Source organism: Drosophila biarmipes, chromosome 3L, assembly GCF_025231255.1.
Source record: "Drosophila biarmipes strain raj3 chromosome 3L, RU_DBia_V1.1, whole genome shotgun sequence".
NCBI lineage: Eukaryota > Metazoa > Arthropoda > Insecta > Diptera > Drosophilidae > Drosophila > Drosophila biarmipes.
In genome coordinates, this window is record NC_066613.1 from 25,895,408 (window position 1) to 25,916,911 (window position 21,504).

Sequence of the window (21,504 nt, forward strand, 5' to 3'; positions counted from 1 at the left end):
AGGGTACGGAACGGCTTGGTATATGGCTGGAGATAGGGAAGAGTTGCACACGCGCAGTGGCTTTGTTGCACACTCGGTTTTATGGGTGTGTGGTTTTAGCCCTTTGATGGGCATGATCATCCTGTTAATAGAAAGCGTGGAAACCCGCTGCAACCCTACCTGCCCGCCGACGAATCTCTAATCCTTCCGCGGCGATCCTGCACCCGAGGCTGAACCCTTTCTGGCCATGATCGCCGGCCACTGTGTGGAGGGGCGAGCGTATCTAAGGCGATTTAATTAACGCGGTCGCAACTAAGCCACCGATACCAGGACACGGCTTAGTTCGGAATGGAACGGAACCCTTTCTCCGGAGGCGTTGGCCCTGCTAAAAGCCAACCGGCTACTGTTCCGAGGACGGGTTAAGGCTGTGGATTCAGTAGCACCATGGGCGTTGGCGGACAAGTCGGGCAAGCAGCGGTGGGCGGAAGGATTTAGCTTCCAGCGAAAGGATTGCCGGACTTAACTTTCGGAAAAACTCCAATATTTACCAAATACCAAGGGCCCGGCAAATGCACTTTCCAGACACTTTGCCCGGCAGTCGAAAAGTCAAGTCTGGCTTCGGGATTTCACCGGCAAATTAACCGGCTGAGCCGGCAAAGCGAGGATCCAAAAGTCATAGCCCGAGGGATACCCGTTTCTAAGGGATTAGCAAGCATTGTAGCTCCCTTTTGTTGTTTTGTAAGCCAGTCAATTATAGATCTCAATATTTTTGCATTCCCAAGAAAATATAGAAACTGCTATCTCAGAAATTGCCATCTTTTGAAGCTCACTTAGGATAATAACATATATTTCCTTTTCGAATCCTAATGTCCTAAGTTATAGGATCGTCATATCTGTTTCCTATATTCCCCATAATTCCTTGTGTTTATTAACTTTACTGTTAGATTTGTACAAAAAATATACCCCTTTCCCAGTTAGCCGTTTTCCGCATCACGCGATCCCTCCATCTTTGCCCTTATAAAGTCGCTCGACCGACCAACCTAAAAAATGCGACACAAAACCAAACGCGAGCCGAAAGGCAGACAACGGCCCCGTGAGGAAGAGGAGGAACGTGTATTTTCGCATTGTTTTTTACCTGTTGCTAAATTTAGAGTGTCTGTCGTCGGGTATTTGCTGACGTTTGTGTCGAAAAATTAAGCCTTCTGCCGCACAAAAACCCCACCCACCGCCGGACCAACCCCTCGAACCCGCCGCACCCCGAACCCCTGCTTTGTGGCCGAAAATACATTCTGGGCAAAATGCGTCGTTACGGTTAATGAGTAATAAAATACTTTGCACAATGTGGGGGAACAAATGCGACTGCGAACTCACTCGCACTGCCTGCGTGTCGGCCTGCCTCCCACACTCTTGGCCTCCCACTCGGGGTTGCCAAAATTTACAGCGCCATTAGTTGCAAAAACAGGAGTACTACCATACTCACAGAAAAAGTTTAAGATTTTTTCGGACCTTAATTAATATTTATTTAAGTTATCAGTCACCTTATAATCGACTATATAAGTACATTCTAATATTTATTCCTTCTTTAAGTGTAAAATGTTCCATTATTATAAAATATTTTCAGGTAAACAGAAATTAAAAATCTTCCTTAGTTAGGCAATATTTTTCCTCAGTGCAACTGCGACAGCGGATCGCGCAAATGTGGCGCGCGTTTTTAACAGCGTTGGCGATTTTTATGGCGTTTTAATCGCGAGAGTGGCGCGCGCGGCTAGAAATTTATTTTCGCCGCGACCATGGCGCTCGCTTGCTCTCTCTACCTATCTCTCGCCCCACTCTCGGGCGTAACAGTGGCCCCCCTCCCCCACCAGGCACTGTTATTTTTAGTTACATGCCGCTGTTGCCGACTTAAAAGCGGCGCGTGGGCGTTTCTGTCGCTGTTAAAATCGCGACTGTGCTGTTACGATCACTGCAAAAATTACCAAAAAATGTAGACCATTGGATACCAGATACTTATAGGTATTTACATAATTAAGTAAATAATTGAACAAAAAAATTGTAATACTATTTTAATATTTCATTAAACTTGTATTTTTACTCTTAATATAATTATTTAAATAGGCTCTTCATTTAATTGGTAATCAAAAACATATTTCTTTCTAAAGAACATTTTTCTCTGTGGAATCAGGACCAACGGGGCTTATGGGAAATCTAGGGGATCTTGCGTGTCGCACGTAACACTTTATGGAGATAGTTTTAATAATACACCATTTGTTGGGAAAGCCATAATCATTTCATTCGGAGTTTGATAGCCGAAACCTTTTTTTAATTACGTGGAAAACCATCAGGTATTTGTTTCTGTGTGATCAGTGATCACCGGTGGCGATAGGGCTCACGGGGCTTTCGGGGAATTTGGGGGATCTGGCGCTGTCTAAATTTAGACGCAATTAGCAATGCGCACATTTCGGTGTGCTTGCGCCTTTTCGACTATAAATTTTTGCCACAGTTTATTTTAGACGCTGCATGTGATCGAGTCCGCCAGCAACAACAATGGGGCGTCAAATTGGGCGTTGAGCGCGCAAACAACTGCGAGTGTGTTGGTGACTGTATCTTTTGGCGGTGTATCCGTGAGATACATCCACACCTTTGGCTTTTTTTGGCCAGCGAGCATGATGTAAAACGCCGCCAACGTTTTTCCGATCTCTCGTTTTGTTTATTTTCTTGTTGCTTTCCGCTGCAATTAAATTGGCATGCACAAGTGCCGCCTCTGCCGCCGCCACCGCCACCGCCACCGCCGCAGTTGCAGTCGCCGCCTCTGCCGACGCTGACCGCGGGCGGGCCGCCTTTTGATCGGCTGCCAAAATGTAATTGGAACGCGAAGGTGTTGTCGACGTCCGCCACTGCCGCCTGAATATATTGCCGTGTTGCCATATTGCCATGTGATTGTGGCATAAACAACCTTCTCTGGGGACCACAGAACGCACAAGGCACTAGGCAGCCCTCAGAAATGTGAGAAATTCCCCAAAATTCTTGTGGATTTCACAAGTCGCTCAACACGCACACTTGTGATCTACCTTGATTGATTTCCTCGGATTAAACACAGCCACTTTTCAGCGGAATTCTTTGAGTAACTATGTAGCACAGCTTAATATCCAAAAACCAATGAACTGCCTTGACTCACCTCTCAAGTTAATTAGTAGATGACAGCTTCTGCAGAAAGGAATTTTCATTTAAAAATTTGGTAAATACCCGCTTTATATATCGAATATGTTCCTTGACTCATCTGCCACAAAGTTTACTAACAATTGTATGACATTTTGTGGCTTCCAATACTATTTCTATAATGTATCCCCAGTGATTAGGGGTTCTAAGCAGTATTTACGAATTTTCCCCAAGAACCAACCTCAAAGGTAACGTAATTTCCCGAAAATATATATTTCAACACAAATATTTGTCACCTCCCTTAACTGATCGCATTTGAACCTAATAATTACATGGTAATGTGTACTTAGAGATTTTCGGTTCTCAGAACTATAAGCATTTATTTTGAGTAATGGGCAGTTACTTAAAAATTCACTTTCAGCTAAAAGTTCGTCATTTCCCACTAATATTTATCAAAAATCTATGACGTGCGTTGGCTGATTTCCTCCCAAATAAATGAAGCAATCACTAACCCAGTTCCCCTTAAAGGTTCTCAGTTTTCAGAACAATTCCCTCAGAGCTAATTTAATGAATGGTTATTTTTGTGCGACTATCTGATGCCCAGCTTTTCCTTGCTGTGGCGTGTAATTACAGCCAACCTTCGATAAATCACTACTCCGAAACAAAAAGCTGAAAAAAAAACTGAAAAACGTGAAAATCCAGCGCTGCACGTAGACGCCATCAAAGTGAATCTAAGCGTCGGCCGGGGCACGTGTGATCCACGCAGCCTTGTCGGTAACGATTTCCATTTCGTTTGGCTGCTCCGTCGGCTATCGATCAAAAAGCAAAGGGCGACCTTCACTTAATTGCGGCGCACGGCATGGGGAATCAGTCGAGTCCACAGACGGGTCTGGAATAAACAGGGGCATAGCTGTAGATACACCAGCCCCAGCCGCCACCCACCACCCACTGCCCCATCACACAACCACCCACTTCCGCCTGGCGTGCGCACAACCTTGTGATCTTGTTTACTGTTTAGCGACCCCCGAGCCTCGGATACTCGGATACATATAGCCCACAAAAAACAGAGAAAAACCGAACCTGTCGCACTGGGGTGGCGTCATATAGCCAGCTATTTTCACCTTCTATGGGACGTCGTCGTCGGCGGCGTCGCGTTGGCCGCATGAATCAGCAAACCACGAACGGCGACCACCACCAGAAAGCCCAGAGCAGAAGCACAGCCTCTGTGAATCCCTCGCCAGAGCCGATCGCCAATGGGGCTTTCGCAGTGTGGTTTCCAGAAAGGAAGAAGTGCCCCTGCCCGTGGCCCAGGGGGCGTATGAGTAACGCGGGGCTCGGCGGCGGCGGCTTAGGTACCGCTCACACACACACGGCGAGCAGGTAGCCACTGTGGTGCGGCCCTAGGTAGCCGCGGCGCCCCTGTATGTGTGCGGTCGTGTGGCTCGCGCTCGCGTCTCGCAGCGGCGATTTAGCCAGCGAACCTGTCGATCAGTCGTCAGTCGTCCGCCGAGAGCCCAGCGATAAGGTAGTCCCGCCACGCTCTGCAGCACCGCCGACATCCCAGACCTCCCAGACCCAGTAAGGCGCACACATACCATCCCGACGAGCCGAACGATCGATCTTCAGCTTCGTGCCGAGTCGTCGCGGTCTTTTAATCGCACTGCAGCCAGAACCTGCTGCTCATTCGCCTGCCGTGACTCGTAGCGTGCGGTTCTATCGCTCCGCCAGAAACCGGAAACCCCGACACACCAAGGCACCCAGAGAACCCGCACTTACGTACTTCTCTGCGACGCTGCGCGAAAGTGAAACCAAGTGAACCGATCGAGAAAGCCAAGAAACAGCAGTGAACTCAGACTGTACAGAGCAGCGAGCCGCCTTTGCTGCCCAGTGAAACCCAAACTGTGCCTCAAGCTCAACAAGCAATACCTGACCGAAATGGTTACCGGCGTAACAGCAGCCAACATGACCAACGTTCTGGGCACCGCCGTTGTGCCGGCCCAGCTCAAGGAGACGCCGCTCAAGAGTGACCGTCGGGTAAGTGTCCGCTCCGGGGAGTACAGAGTTCCCCCCAACCACATTCCCCTCGCAAACGGATTAAGCCAGAACCCGAAGTTGGATACCAGGGAATGCCCTTAAACGAGGGCCACCCACCTCCGGCGCGACTTGATTTCCACACTCGCTGTGGGCGACCCAGCGCCGTCCCCATCAATCCCGCTGCCCAAATGCATTTCCTTTTTAGCCATCTCCCACATGGCTGGAAAGACACTCTCGGCCAAGCCAAAAACAGCCGCCGTCGGCGCGCCAACACACGGCGAATTTATCTCGCGTCGCGTTGGTGGCATTTACTATATGGCAAATGCCTACTACTCCGACTACACGCGCTCGATCCATTCATGAGTGCCGCCCAAAATTGGCTGGCGGAGCTGCCCACCAGCTCCCCGGATTTGGACTCGGACTCCGGTTCGGATTTGGCTTCCACTTGGCGCGTGCGTCGCGTGGTCGCTGCAATTGTCGGTCGTCGGCCGACGGTTTTGGCCATTTGGCGACCGGTTCATTGGCTGACTTCATGCGTTGCCAGATTTGGCAAGCCATTTCTTATTATTTTTGCTGCTCTTCGAGTCTCCCGCTCTGACCTTGCCGCTCGCGCTGTATCTCATACCTGGTCGGTGTATTTATAGAGCCCTGGCTGTAATTTATAACCGCCGAACTATTTTTACCCATGCCTCTCGCCCGAGTGGCGCTATAAATAGAGCACGCGCCGTGCGACTAAATCTGGCCGCCAGCCAGCCCATCCGTTCCCCCAGATCCTCCTCGGACTCCTCCATCCAGCCGGAGACCCATGCAGCTTCCTCTATTTTTGGGTCGCTGCATGAGGTCAGATTGGCCATGCAAAAGCCGTGACTAATCTGTGTTTTACCCCTCTTGCCTCTTGCAGTCGAACAAGCCCATCATGGAGAAACGCCGACGCGCCCGCATCAACAACTGTCTCAACGAACTCAAGACTCTGATTCTGGATGCCACCAAAAAAGACGTAAGTATCTGAAAGGGTTATATTAAAGTATATAAACAAATTTCAATGGTTAAAGATTAGAAAATTCAAATACAAATTTAGAACTTGCTAATTTAAAAATATAATAACTAATTTTCTAAAAATTAAATTGAACTGATTACTCTAAGAATAAGACCCTAAACACTTACTAATTTTCTGTTTCTCTTCTCTCTACTTTTAGCCGGCTCGCCACTCCAAATTGGAAAAGGCCGACATCCTGGAGAAGACAGTGAAGCACCTGCAGGAGCTGCAGCGCCAGCAGGCCGCCATGCAGCAGGCCGCCGATCCCAAGATCGTGAACAAATTCAAGGCCGGCTTTGCCGACTGCGTGAACGAGGTGAGCCGCTTCCCGGGCATCGAGCCCGCCCAGCGGCGCCGCCTGCTGCAGCACCTGAGCAACTGCATCAACGGCGTGAAGACCGAGCTGCACCAGCAGCAGCGCCAGCAACAGCAGTCCATCCACGCCCAGATGCTGCCCTCGCCGCCCAGCTCGCCGGAGCAGGACAGCCAGCAGCAGCAGCCGTCGGCGGCAGCGGCAGCTCCCTACCTCTTCGGCCAGATCCAGCAGACGGCCAGCGGCTACTTCCTGCCCAACGGCATGCAGGTGATCCCCACCAAGCTGCCCAACGGCAGCATCGCCCTCGTCCTGCCCCAGAGCCTGCCGCAGCAGCAGCAGCAGCAGTTGCTGCAACACCAGCAGCAGCAGCAGCTCGCCGCCGCGGCAGCAGCAGCGGCCGCAGCAGCCGCCCAGCAGCAGCCCATGCTGGTGGCGATGCCCCAGCGCACGGCCAGCACCGGATCCGCCAGCTCGCACTCCTCCGCCGGATACGAGTCGGCGCCCGGGAGCAGCAGCAGCTGCAGCTACGCCCCGCCCAGTCCGGCCAACTCCAGCTACGAGCCGATGGACATCAAGCCATCGGTCATCCAGCGCGTGCCCGTCGAGCAGCAGCCGCTGTCGCTGGTGATCAAGAAGCAGATCAAGGAGGAGGAGCAGCCCTGGCGGCCCTGGTAGAGGACGAGGACGAGGACGAGGAGGCATCCCTCTGCCGAATCTCCCGCTGACTTAAGACTGACCCCCCACAACTCATCCAACTCACATGCGCCGGGCGTTGTGCGCATGCGCGTAGACATTTCACATCATTCGCCGGGATAACGCAAATGTTGCTTCGAAGTGCCGCAAACATGCGAATCCTCAGACGGTCCTTGGCCTCGTTGGCTCCATTTCCTGCTTCCTGGAAAGCCCTCGACGAGGCCAAGGGACCTCCATCAAACGCACACCCACACACAAACGTTGTTATAACTTATTTATTATTATTATGTAATCGATTTGAGAACGGTATTCTACCAGGACATCGCCAAACTACCTCAGTCCAAGTACTTGGTGTTGAATTGCCTCACGTATCATGTATTACTACTCTTTCAATAACAGCAAATCAGCAAAAGTCTTCCACACACTCAAAACGATAACAACAAAAACCCACACTTGATGAGCTGAAATACTTTTTATGAAAAAGATAAACGCAAAACATAACTCTACCGCATAAATATACATATAGATGTACATCTCCATTTTATAGCATAGGTTTTGTACCATAGCCCGCTAGGTCTTCTCTCGCTCCTAAGTCTAAGCAAAGAATAATTATATTTATAAACCACAGAACTATTCGTAAGGCCACGTGATATAGTGAACATAATGAGCTTCTAAGAAAACAAAACAAGAATTTGATGCAAGCAAACGCAAAAAATCAACAAGAAAAGAAAAGCAAACAAACAACATACTAAAAAGAAATAAAATTAAAAGATTCTACTAAAAATCAAATACGCAAAAGAGAGTTGTTACTGGGATGGGTAATTCGCTTCGCTCCGGGCGAAAGTCCGCCTTTCGAGGGGGTCGGAATGCAAGAACACACCGACAAGCGACTTATCGAGCCCCTGACTTATCGTGGCAAATTTCGACGCTAATTATAATGCCCATGGTGAAATTCATCACGCTGGAGAGGATCGGCGGGGAGTTCCACGATAGTACAACTACGTTTTAAGGGGCTCGATTGTGGCTGTTCCTGCTAATGCAATCGGCACGACGGCGGGTTGAAGGCCTTTCTGCGGCCAGACCGTAACGGATATAGATACGGAGTCTACATTTCGCCTCGATTTTCACACATCCGGACTGCAGGGCCCGATAAGCCTAAGAAATCACACAAATATGATGGAATAGTTGTACTCAGATCCTTTGTATTATGGTATTTCAAAAGATTTTGCCACGCAATCAGCTGCGTATAAGAACATTTTTGGAAATTGTGGTCAGGCTTGCTTGAATTGCAAAACCAAAATTCCTCTAGTTGTCGACTCAGCACAATACCGAATTTCTTAGGGATATGTGGTTTCAAGTACCTCAAGCCAATACCACGGGCTCTCCACTTTATTGCGCCCCCTAAACTTCTGATAAGGCAGCTTGTAATACCATATAGTGCTTGCCTTTCTCGGAAACTCCCTGGACTTAACCACTCCATTCCAGTAGGTTACAAGGCTCGCAGCTCAATAGGGAAGTCTGTTACCTACCGGCTGTGGATGGAGTCCCGTCCTTCAATCCCCGAGTGCACCACACTGCCCCCACCCTAATCTGAGCAAATCCCGGGGCCATTAATCGTCATGCTCGTGACAAAAGTTTCCGCGAAGTCTGCGGAAAAAATACCGCATCATGCTGATAATATGGGAGCGATAAAGCGGATAAGCAAATGAGTTTGTTTTCCATTCGCTGGTGAATCAAGTGCACGGAGCAAACAACTTTCAGTTGTTCATCACGGGTTCGGAGTCCCGATGCAGTGCATCTCTGGACGCGCTCCCAATCAGCGGCTGCCCGACTGACTGAAGGCTCTGGCTACTCACAAAACTAACTCGTGCAACCTCAAAGTCCGGGGAAAATACTCGTAAACATGAAATAAAGATTGTAAACAGCAGCCGGGCAGCTGTCGCATGTTCTGGAATATGAAAACACGCTTCGCGGAAAGGCCGATTGGGTGGTTGGGTGGTTGCGTGGCCAGGAGTTTGCACCACTGGGCTGAGGGTGCGCTTGGTTAGTCACTGCGAATCCGACTTTGGGCCCGTCCATGAGTCATAGTCCCCGGTCTAGCTCGAAATAGCTTAAAAATGTGCCAGTACCAGTAGGTTTGCCCGCTTATAGCGAAGCCCCCATTGACGAAAAACAGCCCATTGAGTCATCATGGTTTCAATTAATTTGCTCAGTCTGTTTCTTTGAGGACCGGAGTTAATCATAACAACGTTATTAAAATTACACATTCAGGTTTTGGGAAATTAATAACAATTTGTAGTATCAAATGATTAAGCGAAGTATAATAGGTCAGGCATTTTCTCCCTTCAACAACCCTATGTTTACTATTTTCTATTTACGCAATGATAATATTATTCCCATCACCCTTATTTACACTCAACTATCGCCAGCATTCCAAGTGAACTGGGGAAAATGCTTAGTAAGCCAATTCTTATCCTTCTAATGTGATGAAACCAAAGTGCTTTAAACGGAAATGCTTCAAAGGTTTCATTTTCGAGGGTTTCAGATTAGTATAGTACAAGAGTATCTTTAGTATTATACTACCTTTTTAGAGGTTTTTTGGTTAGAAGCATCTAGAGCTGAGTCGGAACCCTGAAGTGCCCCGACCCGTGTGCAAATTGCGATTTGCATAGCTGCATTCCTCAGCAGGCAGTCACCATGTCGCCTGATTTCTGATTTTCGCTTCTGCCCGGCAGTCGGTGGTCCTTCAATTTGATCTGCCAGCGGTCGCTCTGCGAAATGCATTCGCCACAGTTGCGCACAAATGAAATCGAAATCGGAGTTCTGGGCTCTGGGCTCTGGGCTCTGGGCTCTGGGTTCTCTGGGGTTTTCTTCGCCGCCGATTGTGGGGGTTGGCCAGAACTCAGGGTCTGGTGCGACATTTGAGGCTGCTCGCCACTGCGTGGAATGCCTCTACTCGCCGCTTGTCACGTTTTGCTCTGGCAAATGACCCCAAAATAAAAACAAAACCGAAAACAAAGCTGTTTGCTGGCGACGACTCGCGTAGCATTCCCCGGAATTGTGGAGCACTCCGCACCACTTCATTCATGGCAACTGAAGAATTCGCGGAACCGCCGTCCAGATAAGCCGGAGTCGCGAATCGCAATGGGAATAGGAGTCCGGCAGCTGGAAATTCGGCGCGTACGCATAAACAAGTTGAATGAACCGGGCCTGGGGGCCGAGAATCTCGCCTCCCTGGTGCCAATTCCAATTCTAATACCGCATCTACTTCCACTTCCACTTCCCCTGGCCCATTGGCAATGTCAAATGCGAGCCAAGTTTAATGACTCGCCAGCGAGACGACGACGACGCCGACGACGACGACTTCTCTTGACACCCGCACTGGCTTTGTTTTGGCTTTTTGGCTTGGCTTATCGAGCTTTGTTTTCTCTTCGGGCCCCATTGGGTTTTTGAACTCGTTTTGCGGGTCTTGACTGGCGGTACTTTTCGCATATGAAATGAGTGCGAGTCCCGCGCCGGGGATCTCGGAAATGTTAGGTGCTATTGAACCAGGCGCGGCGGTTCAAGGAGAGCCGCCGACGAGATTCTAGCTGCTAACTGGGCCTAAACACAGTTACAGAGACGGCAAGGTCGTTCCGTCTGTTTTCGGTTTTTCGGCCAGAAAGACGTGCTCGGCATAGACAAGCGGCGGCTTTGACATTCAACTCGCGGCGCGGCGCGGCGGTTCGAGTGGCACCAACCGAGCCACCGAGCCACCGAGCCACCACCAAACCCCACCAGCCACTGGGCAAGGTCAGTTATCCACGGCGTGGCGGCTAACTAACCTTAGCCATTTCATTCCGTTTCATTTCGTTCACCCAGTTACACTTTACACTGCGCCATTAAAAAGTCTGGGGCACACCGGGCTATTTACTATTTGCTGTTTACTCAGCCTATCATCGCTGATAGGGAAGTCAACACCTGAGCTGAGCCGCCGGAGGGAACCACCCCGTTCTATCACCTTGAGCGGCACGTGATCGCCGATCCGGTGGTTCGGCGGATCGGTTTGGTGCTGCGAAAGAATTTCCCTCGAGCAACCTGACCGTATGACATCGGATCCATGGGGCTCGGGGGCTGGCTTCGCTGGAATCTCCGCGGCACTTCGTGTAAATTTCAACGGTGCTTCGATATACTCGTAAGTGTGCAAGTGGCTTTCAACATCAACGTACCGCATCTTGTGCAGATACAAAAATTCACTAAGAGATTTTATATAATAAAACTATAAATATGTTAGTATGCCCTTTAAAACTCTTGAGAACTTCTATATTATAAACTTCCTCGTTATCATAATCTATATTTTTTTAGTATCTTTTATAACTTTGAATATCTTTTATAACTCCTAGTCAATATATTTTAATTCCTATTATAACTCTTGAGGTTTTTAATATCATTAACCTGTTTGTTACAACTATCAATATATTTTAAGGTCTAAGTTGTGCCAGTTAGCACTTTATTGAGGTCACCCCAATAGATTTAATCTAATAATTGATTATATTTTAAACCAGTTTTGCTTCAAAATATCAAGCTAGGTTTTTTAAAATTCATAATACATTTTTCCTGGGCTTAGAAACTCATTTCTGGTCTCCAAGCTATTCCTTAAGCGTTTCAATTGAATGCTAATTTTTGGCAGTGTTCTCGTTTGCAATTCGACTTTTGTTTTTGTTTGCCCTCTGTTTTTCAGTTGTGCTCGGCGCTGTTCGATCGCATCCACTTACAGGCCCCGGTGCATTGGAAACTGCAGGCCACGCAAAATATTTCACTCAAATAAATATAGCCGTTTATTTTGGGAAGCCGAAACAAGCCATACCAAGTGGAAAAAGTAAACAAATAAACAAGCCAGCAAATACCGCAGCGGAGCCCACTCGAATCACGTTTTCTGTCACGCAATTTGATTTTTTTCAATGAAACCGATTTGGAAATGGCAATGGAAATGGCGCAGTATAGTGGGCATATGGATCCGCACCACTCGGTGGTCGACTTATCAAGTGAAGTGCCGGAGAGATGGAGATAGGTGTGGGTTAAGTCCGAATTGAGCCATTGACGGGCAGCTTCTGTTTGATAGTGGTCAGCACTTGATATGGTCGCTGTCCATATAATCTGGCCAAGTGGACTTTCCCAGCGAGTGCTAGCCACAGTTCTGGCCATGTTTGTAAGCCGAACAGCCCCTTCTCTGGGACCCTGCCAAATGTTGTTGTTAATATCATAGAGGTTTTATTATAAACTTTATCTTTAGTACTTCTAAAGTGATACAAAAACCTTTTACAAACAAAAGTTAAAATAAAAGTTGATCTATTATTAAAATATGATAAACGTCTAGTATGTTTTTAAAAAGTTCATAGTTTTCATTCGTTTATAATTTTCACAAAGAAGTAAAATGCATTTGAGATAGTATTGGGCGAAACCCCCTTTTTAGCCACCTCAAAATTTCCTAAAAATAAGGCAGAGTGTGTCATGTGTCTAGTCTCCTTTAAGATCCCCGTGGTAAATCGCCTGCTTAAAGCTGGCAACTTCGAGCAGGTGCCTAAGCTCCGTGGGGCCATGTGAAGCGCCGTCAATCTTATCGGTGTCGCACTGTCGGCGACCTGAAAGCATAAGCCCCCGGACTTTGGCATTCGGCTGCGCGTGCCAGAGGAAAATGCCATCAAATCGGGGCTGGCTGAGAAGCTGAGGGGCCGTGGGGCCCAGGGGCTGGGGCCTGACCCATTGCATTGCAAGTGGAAAATTTTCATGGTTTACATCAACGATTCGAGGCCCGCCAATGAGAAGTGTCAACATGTGCTCGTCTGATTAGCACCGCCAAAGTCATCGCGGTTTTGGGGACGTCAAGCGGCAGCCAGGTGCCAGTCGCCAGTCGCGGCCCCAGTCGAAGCCCCACTCGGAGGTTTGGCCCCGGGGAATTCACGCCCACTCCCACTCCCAGAAACAGCCGCAGCCCCAGCCACAGACCCACTCCCGAAACACCCTCTGCTCCGCCGGAAATTAGCACTCATCTCCGTAGGCACGCTGCTTCCACGGAGAAAAATCAGGGAACCCCTTAATATATGTTACTATATTTGGTTCTGTTAAGAAATACAACAAAATATAAAGGGTAGCCCCATAATTTCATTTTATAATATCATCATTGTATTATAGATCATTATAAGGCGCCTTTGAAGATACCTACCGAATTCGAAATGTATCCACCCATATTATATTATTTTAATTCAATTGATCAAGGCCTTATCAGATGTACTTTACCAATGTTTAGAGTTTATTGCGGGGCATTCCATACGGAACTTGGAATATAATACAAAATAAGTGTTTTATAGCTCTTAATGTAGATTGACCGACTCGATATCAGGGTGAATCGGAGATGATTAAAGATTTATTTGATATCCGATTACTTTTCATATTATTCCAAGTTACCGCGAGATCACCAAAGCCGATAATATTTTTCCCTGTTCCTTGCATCCAATTACTTTAAGTATTATGCCGAGCCGAGCAGAGATTACTAAGTGTGATAATATTTTTCTCCGTGTTCCTTGCGGAGTGCGGCTTTGTTTTGGGACCTGGGGGGATCATTTGCCATTCGGCGCGGCTGTTACCAGTTTTCTGCTTTCTGTTATTCTGATATCTGCTATTGTGGTGTTGACTTGGCACATTTTTGTTGTGATTTATTTGCGCGGTGTTTCTGATTGAAATCGCCAAACAACAGAGCATTGACGTTGACGCAACTGTGGGAATATTCCACTGCAGCGTGCGCGGCTGTGTTTGCCTGAGTCCGCCCCCTGCCGCCAAAACACCCCCATTTGCACCGCCCCCAGTGGAAAGCACACGCCTCCCGCCGCAAAAAGTGTTAATGGATCAACAGTTTTGTGTTAGTTTTTCAGGGGGTGAGGTGGCGGATGGGGGATCAAGTTATTTTACTTCTCTTCGGCAGCCCCACCCCCCTTCATTTGCACACCGCCCCATCGGAACTGATTGATTGTCCCGCTAATCAGGCGGGCTAAGTGAGCCTTTGTCCCGTGCCCGTCGGTGTGCGGCTCCGAATTGGCACCGGCAGCCGTCACTTTTCCGCGAATTGTTTGTTGACTCGGCCATTTGGAGCGTGCGAAAGCGGAGACGTTCGCTGGGCTCACTGGACCACTCAGTCGCCGAAGCCTGGTCATACCACGTCTCGTCTCCTGGGTCTCGAGTAGGTGCCCGCTCCCAAGCCATCGTGGCATTACGCCATGTGACGCCGATCGCGTTGCTCCAAACGTGACTTCCTTCGCGTCTCGCTTTCATCAATGACTGGTACTTGAACTTCGGCAAATGAGTTGACAATGACATTATCATTAGCTGTTTATTGGGTCGATACATTATATGATATTACATCCATGAATCACCCAATGGCCGGCATATGGTAATCTAGCGAAAGAGTCATAAACCATGTTTAGTGAAACCATTATTTTGCTTTTAAAATATCTAAAAGGTCTTAAAAATCATATATTTAAATATATTCAGGGTACTTTTCCATTAAGGGGAGTTCAATATTTTACTATACACTCCCCTTTTTCGGCTATAAATTCGCTGGCGATTATCTTTCAAGTGGGTCTCGCTCCTCTTTTTCCAGAAGCGTGTGCCGTGATATAGGGAACATTGTCCTCAGTTTATTAACTATATCACTAGAGCACGTGGCTACCATCAATATCAATTTTGGGCAATGCCAGAACAGGCGGGGAAAATCCGCCAGCTATTTTGGGGAAATATCCGCTTTGAAGCGGACCGCCCCGAAATAGTCATCGCTTAGAGGAGGTTTTACCAACGGCGGGGGGTGCTTAGTTCTAACCATCTGCATTAGCGGGTCACTAGGGCCGCCTTTGGGGCTCTTAGAGTTAACGATGTCCAGGTTCAAATGGGGTTCACCGCCGCAAGTGCTCGATAAACCCGGGTGCAAGTGTACCAGCGGATGAGTAATGGAACTCCCATCATGCAAAGTCCGCGATGTCCGAGGCTGATGGAACCTCTTGATAAGGTGACTTTGGCAAGCGAAATTATTCGGCGAACGAGGCAGTGTGGGGGTGCCATAAATCAGTCCAACCACAAGCTACTGGCTTTGTTTTATTAGATCTATGAAAAGGGGGTTCGAACCATGGGCTTTCAGATCACTCAATGTGCAATAAACATAGGTGTACCTCTGCTTTTCTTAGAAAGATCTCGATGTTCTGCCTACATCCAATACTGATAAGATAAACACTCTGTTGGAACAGGAAATCACCGCATTATGACAGATTCCCCTCGAGTAACATCAATCTAGTCATGTTCCACCCGCTGAAGCTTAGATCCTCACAAAGTGACTCATGGATTGGCCTAAAAATGTGATGAAATTCCACCATTTGGCGTTCGAGTGTCTGTCTGATAGGGGAAGAATGCCGGTGATAGCGATCTGACATTGCCGGGCAACCTCTAAATTCGCAGCACTCTCATCTGGAATTCTTATGAGGGCCTAGGCTGTTCTCGTGGAATATGTACACTGAACCCGATGACATCGCCGGAGTGCCTGAGCTGTTTTCGTGGCAAAGATTAATTGGCAAGACCGAGGCACAACTGTCGAATAATTGGGGAAATACCCGATATTAACCTGCCTTGGCCCCTGGCGGATAGGTTTTGGGTGCACATCAAGTGTGTGCGAATAACTTGTGACGCATTTGAGAGATAATACACCGATTTGAGGAGCTGACCAGTCCGCCGATTTCGGGCAATCAATCAAAATCGAATATAGAATCGGCGGCTGGCCGGAAATGACCCACTCGCCGAGTGCCACGTACTAACTAACGATGTCTCTAAATGCTTATTAGCACTCGCAATTAGCGACTTGCCGAATGAAAAAACGAAAACCCGAAAATCCGAAAACCCCGCTGTATGCTGTTTCTGTGACGTCGCCGACTTGTGACTGAAATCCGCAGTTCAAATCTCTTGAAATGGGGTATATACTATATATATAGGTGTATCTGGCAAATCATGCAATCGCCCAGATACATTAGAGAAGCACGCGCCGCTGAGCTGAACGTGTGGCCACGGGTCTCTGGATCTCGTTTAGTTGCTAGAGTGTGGAAAGTTTCTGTCTGGATTATTTGGGCTGGGAATTGACACAGCAGATCGATTATCACTTTTAAACGACAACGCGCCGCTGCCTAACACAAGGCGGTTAGCGAATTCCTAATGACTAGCACACGGCGTGAAGGATTAGGTTTTTCTCGGGAAGCCACAGGCTATATCTGTAGCTGCAGCTCCAGATTCAGATTCGGATACAGACTGAGATCTTTAATCTCTGCCTGACAACAGCGCTGATCACGCGACACCAGCTCCCTCGATGATTATGCAAGTTTTCGCAATGCCAACAGCAAGATGCGTCAGTCCGCCAAACTGTAGTGTCTGATGCCTGATGTCTGAAGTCTGCTGGCTGGCTTAGGGGTAATTAGCACCGCTAAATCACAGACTACCTACCATTGATCACCCTGTCAACTTGATCACTTGATCACCTTCGCCGGCTCCTCGGTTCGAGCCAGTCTGGTCTGGTCTAGGTGTTAAGTGCGCCGCCGCAGAGCCGTCAATTGCGTCAGGACGGCTGGGATTAAGGTCCAATCCCCCGAGGTTCTAAGCCTTTGGGCGCCTGTTTTGTTGGCCAGGATTGGGCAATCCTCGTGGCTTAACCGCAGGTACTACAAAGAACAAGTTGCATAAGTTGCCCAACTCGGGTGACTGCTTCCATGCGGCAAGTAATTACGATTGTCTGTGGTTGCGATAAGGTTCTTCCGCAGACCTCTTCTGTAACGTAACGGAAATGTAATGGAAGATTACATTCCTGGAATGCGAAGCAAAGAGTTCAGGGCGATTTCTTGGAATTAAGGTTGCCTTTATCAGAAGACTAATGTTTTGCATTAGTAATATTACTATTATTAAGTAATTTTTATGATACAACAAAGGTCATAACCCACTATATTCATACATAGTTTCGGAGATATATTCATTGATCTGTTATAAACTTAGTTCAAACATATTTTTCACAAAAAATACTTTTACAAAATGAAAAGTAGTAAGATCAGTCCTCAATACCATGTACATGAGACGATAAAATATAACTAAATCATGAAATTCAGTTTTTTAAGCCCAATATGAACTCATTTTTAGATAAAAATCCCAACTATTTCTTCAACTCCTTTCTTCTAACTGCCCTAGGCCACTCGTAGGGCCAGCCACAACAGCGTAAACAATTGGTAATAACTTTCCTTTTACGACCGCTCTGCTTTTGTTGCTGGCAATGGAACGAGCCAAGCTAACAATGTTTTTAACGACGTTCAAGGTCGGCCAAGGTCGGTATAATCGAGCGAACGCAATATTTGGCTCGTCCAATGACCCACTTGGTTGCCGATCGCGGATCGGGTTTGTGGGGAGTGCGCCAGACGCAGACCCAAGCAGGGGAGCCGGAGACGGCGCAACAGCAAATAGCAATTCCAATGGCTCACGCGGCGTATGCGCAATAAAGTCACTGAATGCGACCAAGCCCGGCCCAACCCACAAGGCGCGTTCATTGTACACATAAGCGTATGCAGCGAAAACACCACCCGAAGCTCTGGCATGTGCGGTCCCATGTCTGGCGCTCAGCCGGAACTTTGACAGTAAAAACAACACCGAAATCGAGAAAAAACCGAAAATAAAGCAAAGTAAACTCGGTTTTGAACTGAGCTATCTGGGAACGGAACCTAGGGGACTGCGAATGGGGCTGGAACCGAAACTGCGACTGTGACTGTGACTGTGGATCCGATCCCAGAGAATGTGGGGGTGTTATTTTTGCTTTTTCCGTGGGCCGAGGGGTGCCAGATTGCAGCTTCAAAACTCAAAAGCGAAACAGCTTTGTTTGACTGCTCGATTGTGTTGTTTCCATTGCGCCGCTTTGTTTTTCTCTGTGCGAGTGACGCCGCCGAACTTGAACCGCTCAAGGCCAAAGTATGTCGATACACCCAGGGGAGGGTGGGATTTGTATTTATGAGTATGCGTGCTTCGATGTTTGTCGAGCGGATCGAAGGCAATGGGGTGGCCGATGAGATATTACGAGGAATTCCGCGAGATCTTGGGTGGCACGGTACATCGCTTCAAAACAAGGTTGCTGTTTCATAAAGGGTTTGTAATATTCTCTACCCCGCTTATGTATACCATCTTGTGTCTGAAAAAAAAGGTAGGAAAGAACCCAGAGGAAAACATCTTAGGTGACCTCGCATGCCATCCAGAAGCCAGATTCTTGGAACCGATAATAACTAAGAGGTTCTCATATTTTTTAGCCCATGCTAATTCAAATTCAATTTAATCATCATCAAGAAATCACGCCACTATAATTTGACTACCGAAATATAAGATCGACCAATCTTCAGCTTTCCCCCTGTCTATCTGTCGATATTGTCGCTTTATACCCACTGTTGTTGCTTTATGATTCGACCTCACTATGCTAGGGCTACTGTATAATTCCCGGCCGCAAAAAAAAACCGAACAACCGAAAATAAACAAAATATTCAAACAAATAAGCGAACAAACAGGCTGCTTCTAGTTATTTGCGACTGATTTATGGGGAATTCCAGGTGCGTCAGCTCGAGTGGTTCTGTGGGTCGTAACTCTGGCTCTGACACCGAATCGGGAGTCCAACTGGCGAAGTCAGTTTCCCCCGAAATGGTAAGAAATGTTTAATAAAATGCAAATAGCTGGCAGGTTAACAAACAAGGCAAGCACGCGATAAGCCCGAAAAAGTCTTGCGGTGGGGGATTACTATGACTTAGACTTTGTCCTTTGGGGGTAAATGTTTTCCAGAAAATTATAAAAATAAGTTTATAATTTCCTCGCTCTAATCTCTGTCACTACAGGCTATCAGCTAGCCTGGACTCTAGCCAAAAATTCTGTTTTGCCTTTTAAATGGCAGCCTCTATGGTTGTTTTATTGTGGCGTGAATTATGGTGCTAACCTTTATTTCTTTACTTGTAAATCTTTTTTTGTCCACCAGCGAAATTCCAAGCAAGGTGACTTTTTCCGCCGTCTGCTTATTTCTGGGTGCCAATTAGAATTGCAAATTTTTTGCCAGCGGACTCTGGGCCCCGATCATAACGCTCACAGATCTTGGCTTTAATGCGGGTATGTGGATTTCCAGTATTTTCTGTGCACATAAAAATAAAAGGTATTAATTAACCATAAAAATAACTTGACTGGGGCACGCTTTGGCGTTATTTTATCGCCTCCGGGGGCACAAATGAGTAACAAATGAGCCAAAGCTGCCGAAAAATCACAAAACCTCAAGAAAGCCACCGATGTCCAATGGCAACAACAGTGCCATCGATCTTCAGACCGAAACTCTTTTGTTATTTGTGATATTTTTGGCACTGTTTATTTATTTATAAAGCAGTCGCAGGCGTCGCATTTGTTTTTCTTATGGGCACAATCAATCCATGGTGCGAAAGCCAAAAATAAATCTAACGCTAAGGCTTAACCGCAAACTTAGCGCCTTGGGCTCAGCCGGAGATATCGTGGCCCGACTTTATGACGCAAGTATCACGTCTGGATACTGGATATCCAGCATCCAATGTCCAGTAGCCAGCTGCCGGCGGGGTTAACCCGATGCCAAAAAATCGTGAGAAGGGCCACCACTGTTGACAATTCACACCCATGGACCGTCTGGAGCGGAAGATTTTTTGTTGGGTTCCTACGCAATGGAAAACTACAGAGAGTTTCTTGGAGCCCAGACCCCAGTTTGCTATCATTAGATAGACTCGCTCCAGCGTATTTACAGGCTTTTACGACTTTTAACACCTGATAACATTTGATTTAGATGTCACAATTAGCGGATGACAAAAATTTCCATATCAGTGTGAATCTCTCCGTCTGGATCGTCAGAAGGTATTTTTGAAGTTCGTTCCGCTTCGTCTCGGAGATTGGCCTATTTTTAGAAAGGCCACGTGCAGCTTGGTCTCCCTTAATGACATTCTAATCATTTTCAATAAGAGGTTAGGAACTTCAGCAGTAACTAACCAATATAATGGCTTATAAATAATACATATATTTAAATAAAAATTTACTGTGATTAAACAGCAAGTCACATCCTGAGATTATTGGTTAAGCAATTAGTCAGTAGACCACCATCTACCGTGTGAAGTGGCAGAACCCCGATAAGCCCATTAAACAGTTCCGCATAAACAACGCTCCTTATAAGGTCACACGAATGGGCATTATCGACTGGTAATTGATAGGGTTGTATCGTAGTAATATTTTAATTTTAGCTATCACATTCAGCGCCCTCCCCGTATGGCAACGTGGCGGGGTATCACCATCCGGAAATGAGTCGAGCCCCGAAAAACGAAAATTCGTATGGTGTCACGCGATTAGATCCGCACTTCGAACGGATATTAGATGGGTGGGTGTCCGATTCGCCAGACGAAATCATGCTGATTGCATGCATCGTACGATCTGTAGGCTGATTCCGCCTCGGGTTCCTTGAGTTCCGGAACCCGGCTGCTGACGTCAAAGTCTTTAATCGAAAGTCGGGGCGGTGTGACCCACATACAAACATTGAAAGCACAAGTGTTGGCCTAGCCCTTAGTAGCTGACTAAAGTCGGCCCGGGAACCCAGATAAGGCCCCAAAAGAACGCGGATCCCATGCACCGCACCACGTACTCCTTGACGGGGTGTAGGAATACACTGTGAAAAACAATCATTTCCTTCATGGGATAAGAACATAAGAAGATACCAAACACTATACTAATGTCTGTTCAGTTTCCAAAGCAATAAAATAGGATCTTTTTAAAAATATCTTCATATTTTGAAAGAACTTAGCATATACTTCTTGTAGGTTAAGAAAATATGCTTTCCCACAAAGTATCTATCGAATACATTAAATATGAGTTACCTATCTATCTACCCTTCTATGTATATCCCTCTATGTATCTATATTTCTTTCTATCTTCCTATCTTTACACCTTTCCATATTTTTTTTTACATCGTACTATCTTCCTATTTTTCTAGCTTTATATCTTAATATCCTTCTATCTTTCGGTCTTTCTATCTTACTGCCTTTATATCTTTCTATCTTCCCATCTTTCTATATTTCTATCTTTGTATCTTTCTATCTTTCAATATTTCTATCTTTCTAACTTTCTGTCTTTCTATCTATCTACCTTTCCATCTTTCTATCTTTTTATCTATTTATTTGTCCATCTATCTAGACATATCTTATACATTAAATAAGAGTTTTTA

The 21,504-nt window shown here is 47.0% G+C and overlaps 1 protein-coding gene across 1 annotated transcript; it reads left to right on the forward strand.

Moving 5' to 3' along the window:
* Positions 1-4,623: 4,623 nt before the first annotated feature.
* On the forward strand, positions 4,624-8,003 carry LOC108035477 (protein hairy). Its single transcript, XM_017111127.3, has 3 exons — positions 4,624-5,169; positions 6,071-6,166; positions 6,366-8,003. The coding sequence occupies exons 1-3, from the start codon at positions 5,071-5,073 to the stop codon at positions 7,194-7,196; spliced, it is 1,026 nt and encodes a 341-aa protein (XP_016966616.1). The 5' UTR covers positions 4,624-5,070; the 3' UTR covers positions 7,197-8,003.
* The last annotated feature ends 13,501 nt before the right edge of the window (positions 8,004-21,504 follow it).

Coding starts and splice junctions, on each gene's coding strand:
- LOC108035477 (XM_017111127.3), top strand. CDS start 5,071: ATGGTTACCGGCGTAACAGCAGCCAACATGACCAACGTTCTGGGCACC. Junction 5,170..6,070: donor CGCTCAAGAGTGACCGTCGG/GTAAGTGTCCGC, acceptor TGCCTCTTGCAG/TCGAACAAGCCCATCATGGA. Junction 6,167..6,365: donor TGGATGCCACCAAAAAAGAC/GTAAGTATCTGA, acceptor CTCTACTTTTAG/CCGGCTCGCCACTCCAAATT.